The 21,996-nt window shown below is 33.9% G+C and overlaps 2 protein-coding genes across 2 annotated transcripts; both read right to left on the reverse strand.

Annotated features, from left to right (window-relative positions):
- Positions 1-249: 249 nt before the first annotated feature.
- Positions 250-6,360, reverse strand: LOC140808709 (somatic embryogenesis receptor kinase 2). Its single transcript, XM_073165895.1, has 11 exons — positions 5,703-6,360; positions 4,740-4,872; positions 4,588-4,659; positions 3,772-3,915; positions 3,310-3,381; positions 3,136-3,207; positions 2,947-3,059; positions 2,187-2,318; positions 1,763-2,104; positions 1,233-1,627; positions 250-857 (listed from the first exon to the last, which is right to left on the reverse strand). The coding sequence occupies exons 1-11, from the start codon at positions 5,800-5,802 to the stop codon at positions 543-545; spliced, it is 1,890 nt and encodes a 629-aa protein (XP_073021996.1). The 5' UTR covers positions 5,803-6,360; the 3' UTR covers positions 250-542.
- A 2,605-nt stretch (positions 6,361-8,965) lies between these two features.
- LOC140808708 (exocyst complex component SEC6) lies at positions 8,966-21,177 on the reverse strand. Its single transcript, XM_073165894.1, has 25 exons — positions 20,921-21,177; positions 20,250-20,288; positions 19,977-20,065; positions 19,761-19,851; positions 19,395-19,484; positions 19,120-19,199; positions 18,709-18,801; positions 17,664-17,690; positions 17,458-17,565; positions 17,235-17,373; positions 17,098-17,142; positions 16,089-16,144; positions 15,504-15,612; positions 14,801-14,941; positions 14,538-14,717; positions 13,582-13,665; positions 13,406-13,492; positions 12,001-12,045; positions 11,418-11,496; positions 10,915-10,984; positions 10,679-10,766; positions 10,502-10,591; positions 9,794-9,910; positions 9,584-9,646; positions 8,966-9,328 (listed from the first exon to the last, which is right to left on the reverse strand). Exons 1-25 carry the CDS (start codon positions 21,050-21,052, stop codon positions 9,197-9,199), a joined length of 2,274 nt encoding a protein of 757 aa, XP_073021995.1. The 5' UTR covers positions 21,053-21,177; the 3' UTR covers positions 8,966-9,196.
- Positions 21,178-21,996: the final 819 nt, after the last annotated feature.

Below are 21,996 nucleotides of genomic sequence, written 5' to 3' on the forward strand. Positions count from 1 at the left end.
GTCCACAACTCACATAACGAAGTACTCGAAATAAAATAGTTTTTTGAATCGCTCAACTTTGATCTCTTGATAGAATTACGCCTGAACTAAAATATTAACTTATCATTACAAAAAAATTCTACCATATTTGCTTTCTTTTTCGATATAATTAGAACAAACTTGTGGAAGTAGATTTTTTAACCATGTTGATTAGCTTTACAACGCCATAGGTCTCATTTAACTAGGACAGAAGTAATCATCATACATATCCCCAAATTACAATAAATCTATTGAAATAGTTATGAATATTTCATATGGACAACTTTTAGTTTCACAAAATGGCAAACATGTCACCGCACTTCCTATGTGACACAAATGCTCCGACTCCTAGTTTCATCAGAACTAACAAACTCCAATACATAAATATAATGAATACAATTTCACCACAACATGCATGTAATACGTTAAATATTTCTTGTTAAAAGAAAGATAAAAATTACAATTTATAAAGCAGAAAGAGCAAGGGCCGCAGTAAATTCCTTTCTTTAATTTAGTCAGGATGGTCACCTTGGACCTGATAATTCAACAGCATGCAAGTTTTCGGTCGAATCGACGATCCAATCCGAATTAGGATGTGGTGCTAGCTCGACTTCTTGCCGAAGAACTTCAATCTTTTGCCATTCATCCCATCTCTCAGCTAAGCCATCACCTTCGAGCATTCTCACGACTTCTGACATCTTTGGCCGGTCCATTGGAGAGCTTTGCGTGCAAAGCAAAGCGACTTGTATTAGCTGCTCGACTTCTGCCTCCACATATTTGCTCTGCAGATCGGGGTCGACCAACATTTCCAATTTCTTTTCTTTTAGTAGCCCTTTGACCTGAAATAGAAATTAAAGTAAAACCATATTTTGAATGTGTTAGATATTTTTATTGCTAAAGCCATATCTTGATATAATTAAATTAAAGGACGTCTGGCAGAGCAAATCTGCTTCTATAGATTTGATATAATTAAATTTATCATGCATCTTTTCATAAGTTTTATCTTAATTGTTAAAAAGGATTTCTTGGTTGTGGATGTAGACATTAACAGCTGAACCACAAAAATCCTTGTATGCCACCTTTCAATGTGTTGCTAGTTCTATCATTTAAAATCGGATATGGTTTGAACAGGTGACCCCGATATAATTTTTTCTGTCTCATGTGCTATCATAAAATACAGCCACAGACAAATAAAAAAGAAAAGTATGGCATACCCAATCAAGAAGCATGACATCATCATCATTTGCAAGGCGAGCGAGATCAAATGCCCTCTGCCCTGTTATCAGCTCGAGAAGCATGATTCCATACCCAAAAACATCAGTTTTCTCAGAAGATTTTCCAGTGGATAGGTACTCAGGAGCTATGTGTCCTATAGTGCCACGAACAGCAGTAGTCACATGGGTGTCCTTATAATCCATGAGCTTAGCCAATCCAAAATCTCCAACGACAGCTTCAAACTCTTCGTCTAGCAATATATTTGCAGCTTTGACATCACGATGAATAATCTTGGGGTCACAGTGATCATGCAAATACGATAATCCTCGAGCAGATCCCAGAGCAATGCACTTTCTCGTGGGCCAATCAAGTGGTGGCTCATTTGGCGGACGTTCTGCATATAGAATAATTGATGAGTTACTTACACTTGAAGCTGGAAGTTAAGTCTTTAGAAGCAAAACATATTCAACAATATTTAGACGAACGAGCCAAAATATTTTATAAGCAAAATTTATATATGCATGAATACCTCTTAAACAAGATGCAACACTTCCATTGGCCATGTACGGATAAACAAGCAATCGTTCAGTTGGGGTCATACAAAAACCACGAAGTCTAAGAAGATTTCGGTGCACAGCCATACTGATCATCTCAACTTCAGTTTGAAACTGAAGCTCCCCACCAGGTGTCCGCTCCTCCTTGAGTCTTTTTACAGCAACCAAGGAACCATCTGCCAGACGTCCTTTGTATACCTTCCCAAAGCCACCTCTCCCCAAGATATTTTTATTGCTAAAGCTATCGGTTGCAACTTGCAACTCTCGAAGAGAGAACCTTTTAAGCTGTCCCAGATGAACTTCAGGATCTTCCTCAGCTGAAAGATTGGAAACTACTAATTACTATGGAGCTACAGAACATGTATATTTTTAGTACATGTATAGAATCAAATCACAAACCAGGCACATCAAAGAAATATTCCTGAGGTTTTCTCCTACGCCACCAGGCAAATACAATGGCAGGGGCAGCAAATAGCAAAGCAGCACCAGCAGCAACACCACCAGCTATGGCTCCAGTTGCGCTATTTTCTCCTGTGTTACATTTGGTAAATTCAAATAGTACGATAGAGAAACTTGATTTCAGAATCAAATACATCTGGAAAAAAGTTCTAACAGCTTGATAATGTTTCAAACAAAATAGAGATTGTGATGTTTCAAAAAAAAAAAAAAAAACTCAGATAACTTAATCCTATCATTCAATACTGTAATAAATGCACATCGAAATATTCTAGCTCGGGTTGTAAACAGATTTCAACTCTGACGATCACCCAAGTTGCTTTGGATACACCACTTCGGTAGAAAAAGCAACTTCTTCATTAATTTTAACCTGCAACTATTGTTAGCTTACCTCTTTATTCACTACTTCAGTTAAATAAGCAACTTCAGAAAAAGAATAAATACATTCACATGCAACTATCTGGTGTTGTATATTAACAAAAGCAGACACAAATCTCTGAAGGAACTGGCAATGCTCGTCCACATTTCTTTTAAGACAGTGAACAAGTGAACTCTGTTGATAGCAACATTGTATAAGTAGCATTCACTTCATAAAGTCAATTTGAAAGAAAAATTGAACCATGAAAACAAGTAAGCCTTCTATCATTTTTTTCTTTCCTAATATAAACCAAGCCACAACATCTAATCTAACTACGAAAAAGACCTGGTGATGAAATTGGGGGAGGTGGTATAAACGGCGGTGGTGGAGAAAATGGAGGAGATCCAGGGCATGGTCGTCCCGTGACGGGGCCGCACAAATCAAAGTTATTCGCAAAACTGTGACCAGGAAAAGCACCTATTTCAGATACTTATTAAAGCCATGAGTATATTCAAACTGAAAATAGTCAAATACCTGATAGGTGTGAACAAAGAAAAAGAACCATTATCTGGAACTGGACCTGATAGTTGGTTGTTTGACAGATCCCTGGATAAGAATGTGATGAAACGATTCTCTTTATAATTCACGCGTGTGCATCAAAATAAATGAAAGTAAGATCAAATAGTTGAGACCAAAATGAACACTCACAATACTTGTAGGGATGAGATATTAGTCAATGACATGGGAATGGAGCCTGTCAAGCTGTTATTATTTAGCCGGCTATCCTTGCAATGACATAACATAAAACAGTTATATCTGATATTTGTTAAGAAATATTATAAGCATGAGAACATCTTGGGGGAATTCAAGGCATCGTATCATATTTGTCCATGGAAGGTATTAACTAAAATCTTTCTCTAACCAAGGGAAATAAGCAGGTATTCATTCTTTGCCAGGAAAACCAAAGAAAACAGTAGTTTGTCATTCTCATTTTGTTTCCATACCCTCTGTCCAAAATCTCACATGGTTAATTATCCACCAATCTCAACTGCCTATGTAAGACATCATAATTCATTTAGTTTTGCTTCTTCCGAGGATGGGGGTAGGGGACCGAGTACTGAATAGTGAAATGCAATGATAAAATAAAAATTCAAGGAAAACTTTACACACAGGAAGCGCAACTTCGAAAGCTTGCCCAACGTGCCTGGAATGGGGCCAGTAAAACTGTTCAAGTACAGATCCAAGCTCACCAAATTTGTCAGATTTCCAACATCACTAGGTATTGGCCCACTTATGTTGTTACTGTACAACTCCCTATCACAAGTAAAACAATTAAAGTAATCAGGTATACTGTGTAAGTTCAAACAAAAAGAAACCTTTAGTCAATTTGTTTAACAAGCACTGGAGCACGTCAAATCCTCTTAAAATGTGAGATATGAACAGCTTCTAATTAGCAAAGAGAAGTGCATGGGCACAAAAGACAGAGTCGTGACTACCTGGACGCCGGATTCCCCTGTTGTGCCAATGGTCAGAAAAGTATCCGTCATAATTATGTTCGAAATTTGTTTTGATGTCTATGTGTATATTGGTTGCAAGAAAATGACAGAAAATGCCCATTACTATTTTCCAGCGGTGTGTGAAAATTAATAGCCGGATGAAAAGATATATATACCTCTAGAACTATAGACTGCTAACAACCTCTTAAAATCACACAAATGGATGATTTTTTTTTCGAAGCAAAGTTCTCAAAATAATCTTGAGTGTGAAGACAAATATTTAGTATGAACATGGATATTGATATTCTCAAAATGTGTCATATAAGCTCCGAAAATTTCTGTTCTTTTCATTTCAAAAGATTCATTTGTAGCATATCATTGTTGCTTTGATATAATCAAACTTCAGAAATGAAGAAGAAGAAAAAATGTTTAAATTCTTCTCTAGAAAAGCCAGTAAAAACTACTGTAAGATAATGCAACCATGACATACAGGTACTGTAAATTCTTCAACAGGCCAAGCTGTGGAACCAATAGACCCGATAATGCAGCATTCCCAAGATCACTGGAGACAAAAAATAATGTTGGAAACAGACTAAATGGAACATGAAAACATGGCAAAAAAATTTCATTGGAGATGCTAACACTCTAATCACGCTGTTGTCATTGTTGCAGGTGACGTGAAACCACGTGCAAGGATTGACAAGGGTGGGATCCCAGCTCTGAAGCACATTGTTTGGATCCGCCAGGTTTGCTCTAAGGTTGTGCAAAGCATCACCTGTTTGACCATTCCAACTGAAAACTTAGATGCTACAAGTAATATTTCCCTAATACAAGTAAAGTTATGTCAAACATGTCAAGAAAGTAGATTTTTTTAATAACATCAAAGCAAATATAGTGGGTGAAAAACTAGGATCGAGAGTAGATTAATTCTTGAAATGGAATCCTCGAGAATTACAATTCATGAAAAATCAATTCAACTTCATGTGGGGTTATTTCAGATTCCAAACTAAGGGATCAATATTTTGATACCAATACTTGCGACACCATGTGCATTGTTTCATTGAGCTGGCTCGAGTTTTTCTTAACCATGATAACAGTAAAATCACAATGAAGATAAAAGATAGCAAAGAAACCCGTTCCATTCTGTCCAGAACACACCAATAAAATCGGGTAAACTCAAGCACAAAGTTTTACCAAAAGAGCATTATAATGTTTCAACCAGGAGATTGATAACTAAAAATTAGATTCATTCAACTCGTTCAAATATAAATTAAAAATACGAGCTCAGAAGAAGATCAATGACTAAAATATAGCATTCACCAAAAATATTCGGAATTAACAGCACAAACTCATCACCGACCTTTCCAAGATACATGAAAGAAAATGCAAATGATTAACGAAAACAAATATAAGCACACGTTTTCCAATCGAACTGATAAGATTAACTCCTCACCCAACCTAAAGGCCCCAACTTTTCGAAAAATGCAAAAAAGTCAAGATGTAACACTGAAACCTGAAGAACAAAACCTAAATGTCCAAAAAAATTGGGGAAAAAAATCAAAACCATTAGCACACAAATAAATACACACTTTTAAAAGCACAAACCTTCCATATTAGCATAAATACACCTCAGCGGATGCACAATCAGAACCAACCAAACTACAAAAGAAACCATCCCCTCTCTTTCAAAGTTCTTCATCTCCATTTATATAATATTCCAAAAGAAAAACTACATCTACATATCCAACAGTAGTCTAACTTCACCATCCCAAAGATAAAAATCTCAGATCCAAATACAGAAAGACAAGAAATTTAAATAAAAGCCATCCAAACCCAGATGCATTAACCCTCATTCACCCATCCACTCCGACCTCCCACTTCTTCAAGAACTAATCCCACACCCCACAACGTCAAGAAACTGAAATGGGCTTCCTGCTAGTTTCCCGAAGATAATAAATCTTTGTACTCTGGGACTTTTATCAATTTCTTGGAACTTTTAATGGCACTCCTGCAAACTTTTAACCTCTGCAATGTACTTTGCCTTTCCCTCTCTCGCTCTCTCTCTCTCTAGAAATCTCTCTCTGCAGTGGGAACTGTGGAGGTGAGAGGGTGTGTGAATGTGTGAGATAATTATCGTTTTTCTCCTTTTTGGTCGTGTCGCCTGCCCGAACGGTGGCACGAGCTGCCCGTAGAGTTCTGAGCTATAGACTTAAACGGCTTCTGCCTCTCTACGCAAAAAACTCGGCGTGCCACCATTAATCCTTCACCCCACCTTTTTCTCTTAATACTCCACTCCCCCATGCTTAGCTCTTAATCATAATTAATTAGTATAAAATAATTACATCATGTGAACCTCCTACTAAATATACATGCAATTCATTGTAGATTAATAAATCCCACAAAATTATGTCATCATATAAATTAATTTAACTAGATAGAATTGTACTTTATTTAAAATTAAGATATATTTCTTCGATTACACGTCAATAATCTCTTTAGTCCCCTTTTTGAATAGCAAATTTCATGGAATAATTTAGATAAATTCTCGAACTAACACAATAGTCTGCAAACCACATCAATCGAATAAATCATATTATGTAAATCATGTAAGACAAACTCATTCGAAAAAAGTGTTGACAAAGAAAATTGAATTTCTAATTATTGATCAAGTATTCACTTAATCCATCGAACTCGAATATCCTCTCGAGCATTATTTAACCCATTGTTCATTTCGTTTGCGGTAGAAACAGGAAATTGCATAGAGTCATTCTAAGTTGTTACATGTAACAATTTACTCTGCCCGATAATGTAATTAGAAATTGTTTGGGACTAACCCAATTGATATATAATAATATATTGGTAAATAATAATAATAATAACAAAGTGAAGTATAATAAATAAAATAGATGATATAATACTAGACAATTAATTATTTAGCGAAACAAACCGAAAAGTCGCATCAAAAAATACTATCGCACGTGCACATGGAAAAATGCCAACAAATTAATTAGTCCAACCACGGTATTTAAGTTATTAATTGATGCTTAAAATACAAAAATCATAAAAATAACTTTAAAAAAAATAAATATCACATCCTTTTCGACTTTATCTTACAAGCATCATCATTAAATATTGATAATAATATTTAAAGTTGTGCTATAATATCTCCATATGTTATGTGGGCCTATGATATAGTGTTGTGAATGGTATTTGTATATAATAATTGGAATTTTGATATTAAATTGTGTTGGACAAAAATATAATAGTGTGTGATAGGAAAGTGACTGGTTATATCCAAAAATTGAGTCGTGGAAAGTGACGGGACAGTCCAAGCAAAACCCCGCCCCGTTACGAGGACCCACTTACGCCCACACTTGGTCAAACATCATATCCTAGTCAATATTCCGTTTTCAAGACCATCACTGGTGTTACCTAAATTTATATATATATATATATATATATATATATATATATATATATATATATATATAGAATGTGAGTATCGATGAAATAATATTTATATATTGAATGTGTAATTTATCTATATTTCATCACATCCAATAGATAAATGTTAATGATCGCATAAACGTACAAGATGAATTGTGCAATATATCAAAATTATATATATGTGTGTGAGAAAGAACATTTGATTGAATATTTTTGAAGAACTGACATATAAACTTTTTAATTGAAAAATAGAAATGTAACCATATTTGTAAAATAATTTTATAAATATCTAATATTTGTATCACATTACATATATTACTTGATGTTTGCGATATAATTAGTGATGCCTTATAGTATTTGATTTTTAGTGGGTTTTCTCAGAGGATTCTATTTTGTTGATTCATTGTCTTTGATTGAATCTACATCACAATTGTATGCCTTACATTAAATTGTATGCTTTTCATTTTGAATATAATTCCCCACATTAACACATCCATTGATAAGTTATGTTTGATCAAAAACAATTCTGAGTAGGTTCGAAACAACTAAATCAAGCTCAAATTCGAGTAAAATCCAATTAATTCATTTCCAAATGTTAGTTTTGCTCAAGGAAAAACTAAAAGAACGAATTCTAATATAAATATGATTCATGAGGGTACGAATTGTTCCTCCTGTCATTTACTTTCCCCTTTTTATTTTGATTTGCATTAAAGCGATAAGATAAAGTTGTACCAAAGGGATTAAAAAAAGGGAAGGCTAATTTGAATAAAAAGAATTCAAAACTTTGAAATTTAATTACTAATAATGACTACTTTGAAAATTCGATAATGATAACACCTTCGTTTTTTTTCAATCCAAAAAAATCATTAACCGTATCTATCATAAATGACTGGCGTGTATCAAAACGACTACAAAGAGTTGAACTTTATCATATCTATATATCTTTCTCATTTCTCACTTTAGCCTCTAAATTCCATCCTAAAAAAGTATTCGCTGCTAATTATTTCATCTAGTGTTACTTTCAACTTTTGTTGACCCACAGGAGTTATATTGCCTAATTACAAGAGCAAATGTGAAAATTTGACTTTAAAGAGCAGAAATCCATTTAGGAATAGTTTATGCAGTCATACCAAACTTTGAGGGGTGTTAATGGTACCCATCCTTACATACGTACACATGCCTATGTGAAATAATTAATTTTAGAGCACTAATCGACTTTTTGAAATAATATCCCAAATAATAGATAGATATAATTGGGATTATAAGACACATGCATGAAAAATGCAAGATGAAAAGATATTTCCTAAATCTGTTTCTTGGGAAATTAAGGTTTGATGTTAAATCTTACTAGGACTTAAAAGATCATGACATCATTCATCTGAATAGAATTGTCATTTATATATATATATATATATATATATATATATATATATATATATATATATATATATTATTTTTAAATAATCCAAAGTTATAATAAAATATACTAGACACACACTCCTAAAAGTAAAACAAGATACCCTGTACCAAATTAATCTGCAACATCATGTAAATGCAGAACTGAAAAATATAGCACCCAATGCAATAAATCAAATAAAACCTGGAAAACTAGCTACATCTGTACGGGGTAGCTCTCACGACAAGTGTTCCCGCTAGGTTAGCTTTCGCCATAGAGAAGTTTTTGCAGCAGATAAGCACTTTACTTTGGGGAAAACAAAGCCGCCCTTTGGAGGATTCCCATCGACGAGAGAATTTATATAGATTTCTTTACACTCCTGAACAACCTGTTTATCAAAGAAAGGGGACATCAAGTGTTTGAAGAACTAGTATTTATTTACCCACGAAACCAAGTCATCAAGTTCTTGGTGCACAATCAAAACAACAATCTCGGACTCAATTATACAGTTAATTTTACATGGTTTTTAAGCTTGTATAGGCGACAGCTACACCAAATATATCCAACTGTTACAATTAACAGGATCAGAAAAGATAATTCAAGAAATTAACTCTGCAGAAAACATTGGTAGGTAATGTTTCACCTCTTTGGCATCTTTCCTAGGTATGCCTTCTCGTAAGCCCACGATTTTTTCTACCACTTCAGGCTGTATACATGAGAACGTAAGGTTAACAAATAGAGATATAAACAATCTTTTTTTTTCCAAGCAATTCACAAACAGAAAAATTTGTCAAGAGGCCAAATTTCTACGGAGACTAGACTGATCAATAATTAAAGATGCATTAGTACTTACAGGGCAGTCAGGTTGATGTTCGAGAATATTTGTGTATACAAGGGTAAATGAATCTGGGCTTTCAGATGAAGCAAGTTCTCTCAAGTCACAAAGTACCCGCACTCTATTTTCAACTTTCTGCAATACATGATAAAGTTGTGAGATGCATAGGAAACCAACAACAGACACATAAAATCAATAAACTCGATCCTCTTACAGTTACAAGCTTCCCCTTACATTAGCATAAAGACCAAAACGAATATACAACCATTGAACCCCGGGTTCTAACCCGTCTATATGAAACATCATAGTTTAGTGATCATTAATTTTCTTCCTTTAACGTCAATACATACAAGGATAAGTAGATTCCTGCACAAGTTATACACAAGCACATGTCATCATCATCCCAGCCTCAATAGCAACGAATTGGGGTAAACAAAAGTGGAATTCAATGCCAACAATATTGAAGCTAAATTGCTATTTTGTTCCTTAATCATTTAATGCAAGAGAAGGAAAGAAAAATCATTCACAAGCATATATCTTAACGTACCAACCTTGATCCCAAAGTAATTCGGGTGAACCAAGGATAAAGGAGGAATCAAAGGCCAACGAAAGAGTAGTCATGCAATAGAGGTATATTACTACATCGTTACTGATTCATTTGAGGGGCAGGGATATTAGGCGAGGAATGTAACAGTTTAAGTTCCATAAAAGTGCAAAAGAGCTTACTGAAACACTTATATACTCCCGAAAGAAGTCCATGAGAACCTCTTCATCTAGCTTCATCCTCTCTATTGTCTCTTCCTTGATATAATTTTTCTTCAAAAGAAACGACACTATCAAATGTCAATGATATGAGGTACATGCAACTAATGAGAAATAATTGTAAGTTTTTATGCTAAGCACCTGTACTAAAAGATAGTCAACATAGACAACAACAGTTTCTTCCAAGCAAGCCTCAACAAATCGCCTAAATGATCTTTCTTCAATGTACCTTCATAAATGGAGACTAAACATTTGAGAAAGACTAATTTGATCGCATAAAATTCGAAAAAACCCATGAGACTTTTATATGGAAGTGATGAAATCTAAATGTTCAGAACTACCAGTAAAATTTGTGCACATTGACTGGAACAACTTACATCTTGATGTCTGTAAAATAATCATCAAATGTTTCAACTAGGTATTCGGTGACTTGTCCTTCTGACCAATCTGGAACATGAAATAATGGCTTAGCTCTTCTTGAACATTGAAGTCATAAAAAGATAGCGCATTTGAAGCAATTAAAATATGATTCTTTTGGCTGTCTCTCTATAACTGCCTTAATTCAAACTTAAATCTTTCCAACATCGAAAAAGACCCAGAGCATAGTATTTATTATAATTTAATTTATATGATTATATTAAAAATATTATTTTTGTGTGTCTATAATTGTATTTGCAGATAAAGGGGGCCAATTTCCATGATACGTATAAATAACATTCTTAATTGGATGGGATGTGTCCAATGCAATATCCAGATAATTCACCTATCTAGTGTAACATCACCAGATTGCTTTTTTTTAGAAACAGAACTAGAAGATTCTTAAATAATATAGAGAAACTACCCTTCCATAGCACTTCAACACTCAAAAAAGTTGACTTACCTCTTTGATACAGCTTTACCAATAATTCTTGAACTCCAGGATCCTCAAAAATGACACTAACAGTTAGAGCAACGGCTTCCTGAATTATTGGAAAATTACACCATTATCAATCAATTCGGTTGATATAAAAATATTTTCTCCAAGAGCCCTAAACAAACATTTAAGGCAACTCCTTGATTTAAAAAAGAATTTTCCAACTTTTGTAAAGTTATGCCATGGCCTAGTCCAATGAAAGTGAGATTCTACTATTAGATCATGATCACAGAGTGCAATAGGAAATCTTTGGGAAAAGGTAGGAAAATTTAAATTCTGGAACAATGCTTAAATGGGAAGTGCTGGCCTTGAGGAGTCCACAATGCTTCCCGGTAAAAGCAAAAGTACATACTTTTGAAAAAGCAGAAGAGGAACAAATTGTAGCTAATAAGAGCATATAGAAAGTCATATGAGCAATTACAGCATATGATGAAAATTTAATGTATACTTGAAATATATATATATATATATATATATATATATATATATATATATAAAATTTATTTTGAAACGTGCATCATCAAAAGTTAAAAATGGGACTTCAATATACCTTTGCAACCTCCAGAAAGCCTTTGCAGGTGTCCTCAAAATTAACCTGTTGTCATAAAGAAACTCTTTCAAAAAGATGAACATTCTTATATAAATATATGATAAATTCAGGCATAAAGGTTGTTAAATTAATGCCTTGTTCTCCTAAAAAGTGAGTCAACCATAAACAAGCATTCTACTAAAAAGCGAGTTAGTAACAAGACCAATTCTTCTAAAAATGAGCAGCAATCATGACCGATTAGTATTGTGTTTCTTTCACCATATCTACAGGGAAAGATGAGGCGTTGGCAGTGAACATTCTAAAATTGATTATCATAACAGGGTTGTCTCTTTTTACTTCTAATCATTAAATTATTATTATTATTTTATCTATAGTCAAAAATTGTATGGCATGCTCTGCCAACTTCTCTTTCCAACATGGGTGGATAGGCAAAGCTTTCTACAATCCTCCAGTTTACCCAAGGAATCAGGATTTTTTTTTTTGATAGGAAACTGTCATTTAATATAATAGATTTAAAGTTTACAAAACAAGTGGATGATCGATCCACAAAACATAACCGTGATCAAAACAGCCCTAGCACTAGGAAGAAATAAATTTTCAATCCCTAACTAGGTCCGATATTCGCATATTGTGAAACTGCGTTATCCCAAGGAATCAGGAATTGATCTTATTAAATCAAAATGTCCGCTGTTTTTTCACATGCACATAGCACCTTCATTTCTTATCATAAGGGTAGCTGTCAATTCAAATGCACAAACATTTTGCTTATGTATATCAAAGTATGTTTCTTCAAAGTGATAGACATTCAATTCTTTTAACCAAAATTACCTAATTCCATACACTTGGACAACTTCAAAACTATTCCAGGGAGTAAAATGACACAAATATGTACATCATAATATGAAAATAAAAAAAAAGGTAGAGGTTCAGCAGATCAGCTATACGGTTTCACCTGTGCAGTTGCAGGAACCCCTCTCTGTTCATTAACTCATTGCTTCATTCAACTTTAAACTACTTCTAAGGTACATTTTCAAGTGGATCACAGAGTTAATTTATCCAGTGAGCCTATTGCCCAAAACAGAATGGTATAAACTAGCACAAACTTGATGACATGACAGGTACAGCTTCAATATTATTCAACGAAAAACCAAGCTACTAGCACAATGACTATTTCAACCAGAACATGGTACATTATCTTATAATTTTGACTAAGAACTGGAATACAGCAATTGGTTAGTGAGATTTCACATAAGCAATTGGAAGCCTTGAAACATGAATTCAAAATAGGCTAGAAAACAAAAACAAGGCAATTAGACATCTCCTCCACACATTTGAAAGCAAGGTTCAAGCTCTTTGAACAGAAAAGAAGGCAGCAGAGAATTCTTTTTCAAGGTAATATATTTACCTGCTCGGCATAATTCTGAGGGAGAGCTTCAAGTGTGCTAGAACTTAGCTCCATGGCAAGGTCATAGCAACGAAGATTGTTATTAATCTGTCATCATCAGAATCTATCAGCAAAAGACAATTATCCAACAATAATGAGTTCTGATTACATAACATCAAAGTTCAGAAAATATATACCATTGCACACAAAGCTTCCAGACCAATTTCAGAAGCAGGTTCCTCCAATCTTTTTCTTTCAGCAGCTTGAAAATCAATCATCACCTAAAATAGAAAGAACTATGAATGATAAATATGTTCCTTCATTTTCCAACTTGATTATTCAAATTGATGCTCTACAATGCCTAATTTTTCCCTTGGAAGCATTATTGCTAATATTTTAGGGTTCTATATAGCAGGCAATTGACTAAGTTTGAGGTTATCAGAAGAGGACTACAATTAAGAAAGCTGCTTAGCAAAAGACTTGTTCTAGTTTTAGTCTTAGTTAAATTCGAAGGTTTTAGACATCAACTTCAGAAGAAGTCATTTTTCTCTTTCCATTAAACTTCACTTTCGTGGAATTATGGAATTGGAACTCAACAAAGCTCATTTAGCACTTTAAGAGCTTCTTTTACTTTCTCAAAACAAAAATTTTTCCAGGTGAAACAATTACCACACCAATAAGACACAGATAAAATAATATTCCTGTTCGATCAAATATGAAATGTTTGAGGGGAAGGTAGATAAATTTAAGATCAAGCGAATATGTGATATATTTTAATAGAGTTCGTTATCAATAGTTTGGTTGTTCCACCATGTGGTTTAATAACATATATCAACCAATTAAGTATTTCTCACATAACAAACATTGATATCTGCTAAAGTGTTACACCCGCCATAACAAAACTAATATATGTTAGGTTCAAATGTTCAATCCCAAAGAAATCTAACATCTGTAAAAAATATGAGCTTCAGATAAACATTTCAAGAATGGAAACATGAAAGGCAATTACAAACACAGGTGAATTTTTCTTCTGAGAAAATTTGAGGGCCGAAAGAATTATGACAATCTAATTAAAGTGACTGCACAAGCAGGTAAGATTAATAATTTCAAATTGATTAAATATAAATGTGTAAATTATTCCGGCTGCAACTACCTGAATAATAGCCAATGAAATTCTGTACAACATGACATCGGTGCTATTTTCTCTTACAATTTGCACTTGTTCTCCAAGAATGCGAAACAAATCAACAGCTGCAGGTGTGTACAGCTTTCCATCATCTGTTTTCTTTGGTGGCTGAACTTTGTCTGCCTCAAGAATATTCAAATACCATTTCTATGCAACAGAAAGAGGACTTCAATTAACTAATTAAACAAATAGTATGAGATAAATATAGAACTTTAGCCTTATCTTGTTACCCTTGTCGTGGCTTGCATTCTTTCAACATAAGCATTCATAAGTGGGTCCATTGCACCACTTTCAGAACATACTTGAGCCAGCGACTCATCAACGCCAAGACCGGTCAGATTCTCTTGATATTCAACGACCCAGCCGGTCACCTAATATTGAAGTGATACTTGAATTAACATAGAGTAAAAATAATTGCAATCAGCAAAGAGGATGCAGAGGAATAACGTAAGAAGCTGAAGTAGATTAAACATGATAAACAAGAAGGAACACTGAAATAACACAAGACCGCCTATCCATGATTAAATTCTACTTGTACAAAAGAATGGCTATCTAGCAACCTATTTTACAGATTTGGATCTCACGTCTAGATGAGAAGCAGTCCAGAATGAATCATGTGGTACATTAGAAACTGATTCATCACGTCTATTCCTTGTCTTCCAATGTAAATGGCAAATGGGTGCATGCATACAACTTCAACATCATTCCAAGTTTTTTTTTTCAAACAAGATTTAGTCTGAAATATCTTTTTTAATAGCCTGCGGACCATGAATGCAATGTTGTTTTATTTCCAGATTCTTAATAATGGATAAACATAGTTTACTTGAGAATTTCCTAGTTTAATTTACAAATTTGGGCATCTAACATTAGACATAATTTATTAGAGTGCTATGGATGTAGTTTCAACCATAGCTGCAATTCGTATGTAAATACCTTTAAAATCTCTATGTTTGTGAGCTCATTAGCTTTGTCGCTGAGCAGTCTAAGCCATTGAATAAACCTCTCAGTATAAAGATTCACCATGAGCTGGAATATTTCATATCTGAAACAATTTATAAATTCAAAAAATAAAGTGAAGTAATCACAATTTAAAAAAAAAAAAACAGAGTCTATAAAAGAATTACACACACCAGCTGCAGAGCCTTTTAATTAAAAAATCAAAAGCACAACAGAAATCTTACATAATTCAAGAAAATATATATACACACAAAGAAAACTGTGAATCAAAAGAACATATTTTGGATAGTATGGAACTATGGATGAAATGATAGCAACACACATATTTAATGTTCAAGTCCTAATAGAGAACATACTCGCAATCTAATTCTGTACCAAGAAGAACAATAGGATATTAATTAATTCTCTTTAAAAAAGGTTTAAGTGGATTACCAAGAAAATATGCTTGAGAGAAGGTGGTAAGACAGCATGACTCATGAGCATAAACATAATTGTTGCTGCTGTACTTTACTTGCAAATATTTTTGAAAAATTACTATTTCCCATGTTTCATATTGCATACCTTGGAGGAAAGCAAGGAGCCACATGGTCATATATATCACCAAGTTCCTCACCAATCTGATACCATGAAAAAAATTGCATACATTTATTACATTTTCTAAATGATAAGAGGCTTGCAGAATGAGATGAAGCAATTTAAAAGATGATAAACTAAGAAAGCTTAATCAATAAAAGGGTACAGTCCATCATATTAGCCATGTATTCTACTGATCCTGGAAAACAAAATCAATAAATAGTTTGGGATTGTGCAACAATCTGATACCATGCAAAAAATTGCATACATTTACTACAATTCTTGCTGCTCTTCAACAATATTAAAACATGTTACGTAGTTTGTCTCTTGTGTGGGGGGGTTGGGGACAAAGATAAAAGGTGTTTGGTTAGACTTATTTAAAACAACTTATAAGTTTATGTCTTATAAGTTGTTTTATGAGCTTATAAGCTGTATGATCTTATTTTGAGAATAAGTACTTAATGTGTTTGAATAAACTTATTTTAAATAACTTTAAAATATTGATGTATTTGGTATTATAAGATCTTTTTATTGTCAAAATTAGAAAAAAAAATTATAATATTATGAAGATAATGTAAGTAGTTATATATACGTGTGTGTGTGTGTGTGTGTGAGTGAAAATAGTTTTAGAATTTTATCATAAATGTTAAGCCTATATTAAAAAAATAAACTATTTTATATCTATAAATTAGGAAAATGGTTATTTGTTAGAAAAATGAAAAAATAAATATTTAATAGTATCTTTAACTTTATTCAAGAAAATACGCAAATATATTTTGGAGAAGTAAAATGTTAAAATAAGATCTTATAAAAAAGTCGAGTAGTTTAACTTTTTTAAAAACAGCTTATAAACTGTCAAACTTATTTGAACACCTTATAAGTTGTATGCAAAAAATGTTGCCAAACAAATTTTAAGAGTTTATAAGCTCTATCAAACACATTCTTACTTTAGTTAAGTAGCATACGCACAAGTTCTAATGATATAACAAATTCATACCATTCGAGCCTCCTCTAAAGCTCCTTTTAGGTCTTCAAATACAAGCTGGAAAACATATCATGATCAGTATATACAGGAAATCAACACAAAGAATCACAACTTCATTCTAGTAGCATGGAACCTAAGAAGAGGTGAACCTCTGTAAGCAATTGGTTGAACCTTGCTTCAACTGACTTCCTAATTTCCTCGTAGCATTTATCCTTGTATCCTTTCCCCGGAACCTTTAGCTTCTGTTGCGTAAGATTTCTAGAAGAGGCAATTGTGTTTGTGGATTTTCTACAAGAAATTTTAACCACGTTGTAAATTTAAGCAAATTTGATTAAACTCTTTTTCTGTCAAAATCATGGTAGAAGTAAATACTTGGAACTTCGATGAGGATTAGCTATAGATGCCATTGCACCACCTCCTTCTGCCTCAGCAGCTTCTTCAGCGAGTTGTTGATCCAAGATTTCTTGCATCTCAACAACCCTTTTCATTTCAAGGGTTAAATTAAATTAGACGCATTGCAGACTACACAGGAACTGAACTGGTCACATAGTAAGAGTGACAATTCAAATTTAACCTACCTCAAAGCTCGAACAAGGGTTTGTGGGCTGCAAAAGAAATAATTGTGATCATTAGCAAAATATGTATAAGAACACATGCAAAAGGACGTATACTAGGATAAGCATTGAAATGGACGGAGTGGTATAGAGCCTATCTAATAAGTCAAAAATGAATTCCACCATGTCATCATCTGCTAAAAAAGAAAATACAACGAATCTCCAACGGATTAATTCATTAGAGTTATTAGTGATAGTGTGATACATAGATAGAACAACAGTGGTGGAGGAATGTTACGAAATAAATAAAATTAAATAGTTTCCTTTTCGTTTGTTTCGAGAAATCTATCGATCAATTCCGATTCTTCTTTTTTTCTCTCGATTCTTTTCCGATCGAGACGTGTAGATGGCAGGCAGAGGCTTTAGTAATACCAAGAGTGTCCAACAAATTAAATCTTTTAAATTAAATAATTTCTCAATATATATATAAAAAGCTCTGAAATTCTCTCTCTAGGTTCCGCTTCTTTTTCTCACATAAAAAATTACAAGCCATCCTTTCCTCATAAAGTTGCAGCATAATGATAGAAAACATGTGTTTACCTGTGATTATTAAACAAAAAATTAGTTCAGTAGAAAGATAACCGATTCATGTTGCCGTTTGATAAAAGGATTGACATCATTTGAACATGTTCTTTCACTTTTTTTCATTTGTCTTATTTTACAGCTTTTCTAGTAACATTTATACACCAGTATTGCTACATACCATTCGTTGACCAATATAACTTGCATTACAAAATAATGAAGCTTAAATGTAAACACCAAACTATCAGAATATTGAATTTTCAGGAGGATACAAGTATCACTCCTTATTTTTATCACTATAAAATTTGGTGTACCAAAAAACCGACACACATCCCTCGATCATTTCAAAACTATCAATGTAGACTTTCAATTTTTTTTGCTACGTAACAAATGACAACTTTACCCAAATTCTTAATTTTTTGACAAGAAAATTTGTTCAAACAAATAAAAAGAATGGCATGGAAACTTGGCGGAAAAAACATCTTACCCATCTTTAGCAAGTTTGAAGAAGTTGAAAATATGACCCCATAATGTCTTCTCAAATGTTTCCCATGTGCGATCCACATCTTCAAAATATTCTCTGAGAAAGATTATGCTTAGTCCGTCATCAGAAACAAAAAGGGGCCAAATACACTATGGATTTGTCAGCAATGAAGTGAAAACAGTAAATTTCCACAAAAGATAAAGCGCTAAAGACTTGATGGTAGAGAAATAATATGGCCACTAAGCAATCCAATAAATATAATGCTGATCTGGTCCTACCATTCAAATTATTCTAAAAGGATAGTTTGAAATGGTTAATGAGACAAAAAATACTCAACATTCTGAGAAAGTAGTTATTGAGACATATTTTATTTCCCGAAATATACAGCAATGGCATTAAGGTAAAGTTTCTGACCTTAACCTACCAACCTCTTCTTTATGAGATCCCGCAGCCGCTAAAGCAAACCTTCGTTTTCCATCCAGAGCTGTTAATCTCTAAATAGATTTGAAGATTGTAATTATACTATCTAGAAATTTCTGAAATGAGTCATTAGATAGGTCAATAACACTGATAAATTCGCTGTTAATCTCTAAATAGATTTGAAGATTGTAATTATACTATCTAGAAATTTCTGAAATGAGTCATTAGATAGGTCAATAACACTGATAAATTCCAACAAGAATTTCAACCTCATATGTGTTAATAAGTTCCTTGTCATCACTCAAAGAATCACGTGCTTCAGAAGCCTCAACAGATATTGACATCATACCTTCCACATCCTGTAAATGAACAACTATTCATTTTAGTACAAAGAGAATTTAAACAAAAGAAAACCAAAAACTCACAATCTAACAAGAAAAACCAAAAGCACACAATCTAAAAGCATTCAAATTGTACTTATAGCCCAACAGTGCAAGTATTTGCACTGGAGCAGAGCGCAACATTGCAAGCAGTTTGAAATAACCTTTCGCACGTCTGAGAGATTTAAAATCATTAACACAAGGTGTCCAGGTAACAGAAGAAGCAAAGTTAAAGAATTTACGCTCATGACTCACCTTTAGTGTTGTGTTGAGGTTATTTCTTGCATTACTAAGGAGCTTTATTTTATCATGATTTTCAATCAATGTCTGGCATTCTTGACACAACCTATGAGAAAAGACTTGCATAAGCATGAAATGACAACAAAATTGTCATATAAGAAAGATTGAATTTCCTCGCGAGGATTCTCTCCAGGCTACTGTAAATCATTAATCATGAATGTTTTATCATACTTTTCAATACCAACGAAGTTTTCTCTGAGCTGGTTTATTGTCTTCTGCGATAAGGAAAGAGATTCTAGACCAGCTTGTGCTTGCTCCACCTGAATTCCAAGATTCAATGTAGAAAAGTTTAAATGATGAAAATATTAAAAAAAAAATTGAATAATGAAGAGACTCTCAGTAAATAAAACTTATCATGCTCCGCAAGACATGGCGAAATAAAATATAACCTTCTCTTAATTACATATGGCATACAAAGTTTGAGAGGTCAGGATTCAGATATACCTGTTCAGCAACCATAGTACTGAGTTGTGCATCATTTGCCTGATAACAAACATAATGAAAAGGTTAATAAAGTAGAATTATGGCCACAAGCGTTCAACCAGTAAGCCCAATATAATCAAAAGAAAAATGCAATGGTGCAAAATTCAAGAATAAAAGATAAAAAAACACAGCTCAAATTTTATAGGGCAACAGAAAAAAGAGTAGATAAACCTACGGAACAACCAATTTAGACAGAGTTACTTGAGACAACTTAAGAATTCAATACCCATGGGGCACAGCTGCAGTGTTTGTTGAACTCGACTGCAGCCGAAATTTAAAAGGCAAAAAGAAAAAAGTCCCCACAAACACACTAATGAGGTTCGTATCAATCTAATAAGAAACCAAGTACACAGTGCTCTATTTACAAATGAAAATCTTAATAATCTTTAAATTCGCAGCAAACACAGTTCCATTAAGTTTTAATTGTTAGACAATTTTGAAATTATGTATTCAACAAGATATCATTAAACAAACGAATAGTTCATTAATCAAATAATAAAGAGTCACGTTGGCTCGTAACAAGCATCACCTCGAAATTTAATCTCAGAAAACTACAAGTGAAATAATGCTACAAGGCCAAAGAGGAAAGCGAGTTTCAATTAAGAACAAAATGCTTCAAAGGGAAAGATAACCTGTTGACGAGCAATATAATCAGCTTTAATGGAAGCAATAGAGTTCAAGAGCTCCGGCAGCGGTAGAAGCTTGGCCACCTCTCTCACTGCCGCCTCCTTCGCCTCGACCCCCAGATCATCCGCCATCATCATGTCTTCTCTCTGCAGTGCTCCGCCTCAATTTCTTCGATTCATTAGAATAAATTTAATCACCAGATCGGAACATGAATTCCAAATGATTCATTCTGGTCTTAGCTTGTCGATCAAGATCCGATGAGAGTCCGGATTTTTTTTAAAACTCTCGGTCTCGGATTTCTGTCGTATTACGTTGGGCCTCATTTTAGGCCCACTGGGGGTACTTGGTATAATTTATTTCGGGCTTCTTAATTTAGAAACTTGAACTTAACATTCCGCAGATGCATGCGATCGACTTTAATTCTTGCCTTTCTCTAATTTTATTCTAGTACACGGGCAATATCGTCTTGCGGATAAAAGATTTATCCTTGCCTCGACTTAAAGAATCGTTGCTGTTAATATGTTCAGAATTTTCGAGAAGCACACCAGGTACATTCAACAAGCGCAAGACGATATTCGTGTTCTACTATCTCTGAATTCTGAAAATGTCGAGCACATCATTCTCTCCCATTGCTACTGCTCCTGCTCATGGTGAAAAGCCATCGAAGTTCACCGGTGCCGACTTCAAACGTTGGCAACAGAAAATGCTGTTCTATCTCACTACCCTAAGCCTGTCTCGATTTTTGAAGGAGGATCCACCTACAATTGCAGAAGATGATACCGATACCAAAGGAGAAATGCTGTGGATGCTTGGAATCACAGCGATTTCTTATGCAGGAATTACATACTAAATGGCCTTGATGACACACTTTATAGTGTTTATTGCTCAGTAAAGACTGCTAAGGAATTGTGGGATTCCTTGGAGAAAAAGTACAAGACGGAGGATGCGGGCATCAAGAAGTTTGTTGTTGGTAAATTCCTAGACTTCAAAATGACCGACTCCAAAACTGTTATTAGCCAAGTGCAGGAATTTCAGATCATTCTCCATGACTTGCTTTCTGAGGGAATGTTATTGAATGAGC

Source organism: Primulina eburnea, chromosome 13, assembly GCF_022965805.1.
Source record: "Primulina eburnea isolate SZY01 chromosome 13, ASM2296580v1, whole genome shotgun sequence".
NCBI lineage: Eukaryota > Viridiplantae > Streptophyta > Magnoliopsida > Lamiales > Gesneriaceae > Primulina > Primulina eburnea.

Bases quoted from the DNA above. Each gene is read 5' to 3' on its own strand.
- LOC140808709 (XM_073165895.1), bottom strand. From the start codon at position 5,802: ATGGAGATGAAGAACTTTGAAAGAGAGGGGATGGTTTCTTTTGTAGTT. The intron at 4,660-4,739 runs GTTAGCATCTCC...TTTTGTCTCCAG, and splicing joins GACAACAGCGTGATTAGAGT to TGATCTTGGGAATGCTGCAT. The intron at 3,208-3,309 runs GTGAGTGTTCAT...ATTCTTATCCAG, and splicing joins ATCTCATCCCTACAAGTATT to GGATCTGTCAAACAACCAAC.
- LOC140808708 (XM_073165894.1), bottom strand. From the start codon at position 21,052: ATGATGATGGCGGATGATCTGGGGGTCGAGGCGAAGGAGGCGGCAGTG. The intron at 14,942-15,503 runs GTATTTACATAC...CTTCAATATTAG, and splicing joins CAAACATAGAGATTTTAAAG to GTGACCGGCTGGGTCGTTGA. The intron at 10,592-10,678 runs GTGCTTAGCATA...TTTCTTTTGAAG, and splicing joins TTGACTATCTTTTAGTACAG to AAAAATTATATCAAGGAAGA.